The sequence below is a fragment of the Morone saxatilis genome, unplaced genomic scaffold (genome assembly GCF_004916995.1).
Source record: "Morone saxatilis isolate NCDOM2014 unplaced genomic scaffold, NCSU_SB_2.0 Contig17, whole genome shotgun sequence".
NCBI classification, from domain to species: domain Eukaryota; kingdom Metazoa; phylum Chordata; class Actinopteri; family Moronidae; genus Morone; species Morone saxatilis.
Window position 1 is genome coordinate 6,911,831 of NW_023339729.1, and position 7,061 is coordinate 6,918,891.

At 41.5% G+C, this 7,061-nt stretch overlaps 2 protein-coding genes across 5 annotated transcripts in view; one reads left to right on the forward strand and one right to left on the reverse strand.

Annotated features, from left to right (window-relative positions):
- The first annotated feature begins 428 nt into the window (after positions 1 to 428).
- cunh22orf23 (chromosome unknown C22orf23 homolog) lies at positions 429 to 2,129 on the forward strand. Its single transcript, XM_035659560.1, has 6 exons — positions 429 to 522; positions 637 to 699; positions 939 to 1,112; positions 1,251 to 1,385; positions 1,613 to 1,713; positions 1,983 to 2,129. The coding sequence occupies exons 1-6, from the start codon at positions 429 to 431 to the stop codon at positions 2,127 to 2,129; spliced, it is 714 nt and encodes a 237-aa protein (XP_035515453.1).
- A 142-nt stretch (positions 2,130 to 2,271) lies between these two features.
- The window catches only part of micall1a (MICAL-like 1a), a 15,020-nt gene continuing 10,230 nt past the window's right edge, over positions 2,272 to 7,061 (reverse strand). For 2 of the 4 annotated variants that reach the window (XM_035660909.1, XM_035660908.1), the window contains exons 9-16: positions 5,645 to 6,036; positions 5,423 to 5,557; positions 5,180 to 5,306; positions 4,960 to 5,050; positions 4,747 to 4,820; positions 4,278 to 4,392; positions 4,126 to 4,172; positions 2,272 to 3,944 (exon numbers count right to left, since the gene is read on the reverse strand). In XM_035660909.1, coding sequence (XP_035516802.1) covers positions 3,799 to 3,944; positions 4,126 to 4,172; positions 4,278 to 4,392; positions 4,747 to 4,820; positions 4,960 to 5,050; positions 5,180 to 5,306; positions 5,423 to 5,557; positions 5,645 to 6,036 — 1,127 coding nt within the window. In that variant the 3' untranslated portion in view covers positions 2,272 to 3,798. The remainder of the gene's footprint in view (positions 3,945 to 4,125; positions 4,173 to 4,277; positions 4,393 to 4,746; positions 4,821 to 4,959; positions 5,051 to 5,179; positions 5,307 to 5,422; positions 5,558 to 5,644; positions 6,037 to 7,061) is intronic. The other 2 variants (XM_035660911.1, XM_035660910.1) reach the window with 1 other exon arrangement.

Genomic DNA, 7,061 nt, shown 5'->3' on the forward strand with positions numbered 1-7,061 from the left:
CTTCGACGTCTGACGGTTGTTAGCAACCTAACGTTAGGTAATCAGTTTAGCTAAGGGGCATGAAGTAGAAGGCCATGGTCAGTATCTACAATTACAAGTGTGTCTTTAGGCCTACAGAATCAGTACTTTTATTGATGCCATTGCTATTATTTTTTAATATTTAACATAATATCACATACAAATAACTTGTATTGTTTAGTTTAAACGCATGTCCATTTAAAGCAGTGCAGCTGCTGTCATATAGGAGTTGTCAGTCATTGTCTATGGAGCAGCTCCAGGATGTGTCTTTGAATGACATCACCACAGCCAGTCTCTCTGTGAAGAGATTTCACAAATTAAAACTGAGCGCGAGCTTTCAATAAGACAGAGATAAGAGGAAACGAAGCCCCAGAGATTGAGGATAATCTCTTTTTGTGTGTGTCTTGCAGATGGAGACGTCCTCACAGAGCTCAGCTGGTGGGGGGCTGTGGAACAACCCCAGAGCCACCCAGTACAGCAAGGAGACCCAGGACATGATGAGATGTGAGATGATGCACTTGTTGTTGATTTTCTGGTGTGGATGGTAAACACACGGAGGAGTTGACGGAGGTGTGTGTGTGTGTGTTCAAGTGTTTTATATTTTAATCTCTTGCTCAGTGATGATGCAGGAATCAAGGCTCACCAACCTCCAGAGAAAACAGATCAATGAATGCCTCAAGAGTAAGTTTGAAACCTTTGGATGAGGGGTTGGGGGATAATTTGTGTGATAGTTATATATTATACACAGAAAAACAAATATTTTCTATATTTTGTGAATGTGGTACAGTGCTCACCACATATTGTTATTGCAAAACTCAGCTGACCACCGCAGTGCTCAAATTTAAAATGGGCAATTGTCCAATGAGCATTGAACTGACTTTGCTGCTTTTTTTTTTTTTTTTTTAACTTTTCCCCCTCAGACGGAGCAGCTTTACCACTGACCTCTGACCCCACAGCATCAGGTTCCCAGCCTCAGCCTAAAACCAGTAAATCCATCCAGAAACACCTGCCAGCCAAGCCTCTGAGACGCAGCGCTGAATCTTGTCGCTCTGGGAACAGCTACATCAGAGAAAGATTCTGTCCTGGTCCTACAAGTATGTTCTTGAAATTGACGCCATCATAAGTTCTGCATTTGTGTGTTTTGACGGGCCTAAATTGCAAACAATGGTGATAAACTGCAGGTCATTCATCACTAAATCTTCTTGTCGCTTTCTTTCTCCATTGCACTCTAGAAGACTTAGAGAAAGAGAAGAGGAGGCTTCAGAATATTTTAGCAACGGGACAAGAAGAGCCCACAGTTGGATCTTTGCAATATGTTGCCTGTCAGAACCGAGGGGTGGCAGAGGAGAGAGACCGGTATCAGGAAGGTGAGGCTGACTGTACAGAAACAGATGATGTAGAAGAATAGCTGCTGTAACAGGGAGGAAAACACACTGCATTTAAATTAAGAAGTTTTGTCTCTGAGAACAAGATCAAGTTGAGTCTGTTTCCATTTATCTCAGTCTGAATTAAATTCTGCTCTGAGCTACTCTGCCTGACTAAATATATCCAGCACCATGTAAGTCTAATATTAACCTGTTTGTTTCTTTTGAAGTTCTGGATGAGATAGAGGAGAGAAGACAGTTTCTGGAAGATATGGCCTCTCTGGGCCAGGAGAAGCAGTATATCCACATCATCAACACGGAGATATCCCAGGTATGATTTACAAATTGACTTGTTTTTATTATGGGTTTTGAAAAAGCTTTTAACACAGGTGTGAATTTATCATTCTGAATGTTTAATGTGATGTTCTATAGATGCTGACAGACAGATCAATAGTAGCGTAAACGGTCCTTAACATGGCAACCAGTCTGTATTTAAGAAATTAGGTTCAGATTTCATACACACTGACAGAGAGTGTAATAGTTATTCTCTCTCAAACGCGATCGCACTTGTGCTGTGCTGTGTCACCACTCTACTAACAGAAAATTCGAGAGCTGGAGATGTTGAACGAGACCCGCAGTCCCAAAAAGGACCCAATGGCATCTGAGAGAAAAGGGCAGACTGCAGAGCAGATAACAGAAGACATGAACTGTAAAGAGACAGGAGGAGATAAGACTCACAGCCGCTGACTGAACTCTTGGAAATGAGGTGCAAGCAATATAACTTTAAATTCAGAGTATGAATGCGTCCAGTAATATGAGTGTGTAGTGATGTCTGCAAAGAGACAAAACTGTGGAAGCATTAAATTTACAAAAAAAAAACATGACATTCTTGCATTAAGTTATTTTATTCCTCTGCCTTCCAGTGTCAGTATTTTGTATAATCCCGCTGCTGTTTTAGGACCATGTATAGCTGACAGAAATGTGGCACTACAGAAGCCCTTGGTTTCAGCCGGACAGGAGGACAGGCACAGAGCACAAACAGACAGAACAGAGATTACCATTTAAAATGGAGGACAAATAGACAATCTAAATAACATAACAGGAACAGAATGAGTAAACATACTGACATTTACATTAGCTCCAACAAATGACGCTCATCCACATATGCAATAAAATAAATGGCACTCTTACAAACAATATTAACATTTTTACTTTTATACTTTTAAGGCAAAACATGGAAACATACAGAAAGGCATAGTAAAATATAAATTAATGATTGCATATTCAGGTTTTCCCCAATGGTTAAAACTGTTATAAACTGGTAGCTGGTTCTGCTACAGTTGTTAACTGTACTGTATGTCTAATATTCATTATTGTATGTGTGACCTTTTATATTAATACATTTTCTAACAGACTTCTGAAGTTGAATACTTTCTATAATGACTCCTCCTCACCTCACATTTTCTAAATTATTGAGTCTCCCACTTTGCTTCCAGTCACACACACCCATAAATACTCTATCTACACTCATCTACATCTTCAATGATACGCATTTAAACAGATGACCTCACTAAACTATCACTGAAGAAACGAAAAACAAGGAAACCACAAACAACCATAACATAGCAGCTAGAAGAGCTTAGGTATCCATTGTTGATTGAGCATTTCAAGGGTAAAATTTAAAGCAGAGTACATCTTAAAAAAACTTTTCTTTCGCTAGTACCACAGGATGAAGACAGACAGACATGACATGAAACCTTCTCAGATATCCATCTACTAACCATTGGAATCACAGAGCGGAGGAGAAAGCTATTCAAGGAGAGTACATCAGGAGCAGAGTTAAAACATTAAAAACTTGCATCCAACTGACTTCATTCAAAGGGAACTGACGAATCGCACTTTTGCCGAGCCTTGACAAAGACCTACAGACGCTGTGCAATGCAAGGATAGCGAAGCAATACAGAACACATCAGTGCAGTAATTACGAATCATACGAATCATACATCCTAGCTTGACAGGTCAGAGAGCTCACAGACATATCAGCTCTAATAGCGTTGAGTTGTTGTAGTGTCTCTTTAAAAACACACAACGGAAAATAGTGAAGTAAGATGCGAGCAGGGAGTGGATACAGGGCTGCACTTCAAGTCATTAATGACAGTTAAATGAGACCTCATCTTATTCATAGACATGTATACACAGACGCCGCTTTGGCCCGTTGTTCGGATCGTCGCAAGGCCCGTCTTGCCCGGTCCAATACGGTGGCGAAGTATCATCCAGCGGCCGATGCGGCGTCTTTTGTATACATATCTTTGATTTTATTGACCTGATATATTTCTTTCCTCACATCTTTTTTTTTTTTTCCTCCGTCATTTTATTAAAATAGTCTCATGTCCTCTGGGAGGAGAATTTGTCCTTTTTATGGTGTTTTCTCCTTGTGGGGGCTCTTGCCTGGTTCTCCTTTATGGCTCAGCCTCTTGAGCACCTTAATGGGTTTGAACTTTGCCCCTTTTTTCTTCTGCTGCTGCTGCTGCTGCTGCTCGCCCTCTGGGTCCTTATTGAAGTCTGATTAGGATGAAAATAGAGAAAATGAGGTTAAGATTCACACAGGTCCTATAATCAGAAAACAATAAGAGTAAGTGAGAGAAGAAAGAGTGAGATACAACATTTATGTTTACTGAATGCTTCTATCTAAAGAATCTTTAACCTGCTAAAAAATGAAGCTGATTTTTTTTTTTAATCCTACCTTTTTTCTTCAGCATGGCTCCGATAAGTTTATCCTCCTCTTCTTCCCTGTGACAGAATGACTGTTAGATTGCTGGTAGTTGCAAAGTTCACTGATCAATACACTCTGGGTCAGTGCCGAGGTTCACAGTTAAAATTCCAGTCATTGATTACCTCTGCCTGTCCTGGTCCATGTTGTTCACAATTTGGTTGCGCTGTTCAATGATGGTAACCAGCTCCGCCATTAGCTCCTGTTCCCGACTCTTGTCCTCCTCTGTCCAGTCTTTCTCTGAGGAGGGAAGGGATGACAATGAATGATTTCATTTTGGTTTTCTTTCAATTAATATAAAATGTCGATTCACGTGAACAGAAAGCCCTCTGTTGATCAGTGTACTGTATGCCTGAACACCTGAACAGTGAATGTAAGTACTACAGGAGGAGTTCGGTTTATGTTAATAGAAAAGAAATAATAATACAAAATATGATGCAGCTGTTATAAAGTTGAGTAGGTTTTAATGAACTCTTTTTGTTACAGATAAGAAAATATAGTGTACTGTAAAGTGTGGGTGGCAGTAATTAGCTTTGTAACATGAGTCAAGCATTACACAAAAACGACGACACGTTCTCTGAAGGGAAAACACACCTGGTTTGTTGAGAAGACACCTCAGCTCATATTCCACATCCGCTTGCCTCTCTTCCAGGTTCTGCTGTTTTGCTCTGCAGTGAGAAACATTCACACAGTACGTTACACACTCTTACTCTCTAATTTACTACTGAACTTAACTGAACTAACATCTTGAAGCATGGGAGCTTATTACATAACCGAATAAGTCCCTTGCTACAGTCTAAAGCTTACGTGTAGACCAGCTCAGCTTCTCGTCGTACTAAAAGGTGTTTCTCATGGATGAGAGTGAACCAGTCCACCAACAGGTGCTCCTCATCCTCATCTGAAAACACAAAAGGGGAGCACAGAGATATTTATTATGTTTCTGTTATTATGCATTGTTCTTTCAGATCAAATCTATGGATCTTGCTTTTTCACCCCATTTTCTTTGGGTGAGATGTTTGTATGTTACCGTTAGGGTTGTCCCTCAGCTTCTTCTCCAGCTCCACTCCTCTCTGCTCCAGTGCATCCAGCTGCTTCTCCAGCTGACTCATCTCCCCGTGGATGTCCTCCACTGGGATGTACTGATCTGACTGCACCTGGGTGAATGTTTGGATCATTTGAGTATTTCTTCCTCAGCAGAAAAAAAAAATAAAGTCTATACATTTTTTCAATTCTAAAACATGCAGCATACATTCCTCTTTAGTTTTCGTACCTTGCGTTTAATAAGAGGGAAGCCATGACCAGGGGCCGGGGGTCTGGCGGGACGTGGGCCTTTTGGTGGTCTGGATTTGGATTTTGCAGGGGAGGGAGAGGCTTTCCTGTTGAACGGGTTCTCTTTACAGATCCGCTAAAATGAGGAAAGAGAATACAGCTGCAATATAAAGTGCAAAATGTACTGCTCTGTATTGCTTTATCTGTGGGTGGTCCTTGTTACCTTATTGTGTGACTGGGTGGCTGCTGAGGCCAATGGGCTGGGAGTCGTCGGTGGTCGTGGTGGAGGGGCTCCGGCCCCTTTGGTCCCCAAGCTGCGACCTGTCTGTGGGGTGGCTGGAGCTGAGCTGGCATTTGATGGCATTGGAGAAGGGACAGGGCTTGGGGAGGGATGAGGCAGGTGCTCTGAGGAGGAGGAGGAAGGAGAGGCCGCAGAGTCGCACGGTGAACAGATGGAGGGCTCTGAGACACTCTTGGTGAAGGCGTGTTGCTGGTCGCTGCTGGCACTGCCACCCAACGGGGGCTGGGAGGAGCTGTGGTCTGAGCCTGAAGACAGACTCTCTGTGCTGAGAGCTGGAGAGGGGGAGCAAGAGGAGGGCTGAGAGTGAGGAAGAACTGAAGAGGAAAAAAGGTTTAGTAAAAACCGAAGAGCAGGAATGAAATGGGAATCAGAGTAGTTAGGACAGATGGAAATGGAGAGAGGATGGGGGAAAGAACAAAAAACAATGAACATCTCTATGCAACAACCCACTCTCTTTGTACTCTGACCTCATTGTTCCAGTTTACATGTTAGGGTGTTTGAATCCACATAAAATAAACTGTACATCAATGCTGAAAGGTGTTTCCTTTCATAATTACTTGATATGCAGAAAATAAAGTTAAGGATATGAAGCTGAGTCTAGGTGTGACGTCTGTTACTGCCTCTCAATGCGAGGACATGTCAGTGAGGAAAAGGAAATGGCAGTGAAGCAGACTATCAGGCAAAAAAAAACTGAGGCAGAAAAAATAATGTATTAAAAGTCAACTGTTTTGGTACTAAACTAATATTTGTTTTTCTGTGTATAATATTGTTATTAAGGAAGATTACACCGATGAACACAGCAGATATGAAGTGCAGTGGTCTTCTGGAGGTTGTAGAAATACCCAAGCACAACAAATCAAAAGATAAAAAAACACTCTACAGGATGTAGCTGACTAATTGTAGAGCTCACTCAGCATAAACACAGAGGGTTACCACAAGATGCAGAGCCTCAAGAATACAAAGGCCAGATTACAGTTTGCAGAAAACGTGCAGTGAGAACCCGGTAATCACATACAGGTTTCTCACTGTATCTCACTCACAAGATGAAAACACAAACAAACATTCATTGGACAGAATTCCTCATGTAGCCAATAATCCTTTACATACAGCCAAAGAAAGGTCAAAAGATTTAGTGTTCTGAACTAAGTCAATCATATGACCTCAGTCCAATAAAGCACGCATGTTACTTGCAGACCACACTGAACTCTAATTACACTCCAATAAATCGAAAGTATGTTTAAAAATTCTTACATGGTAAATGAAAATGGACTGTCTTGTCTTCCGACCACTCAAAGCACTTTACGCTACATGCCACATTCACACATTTACACACACACAC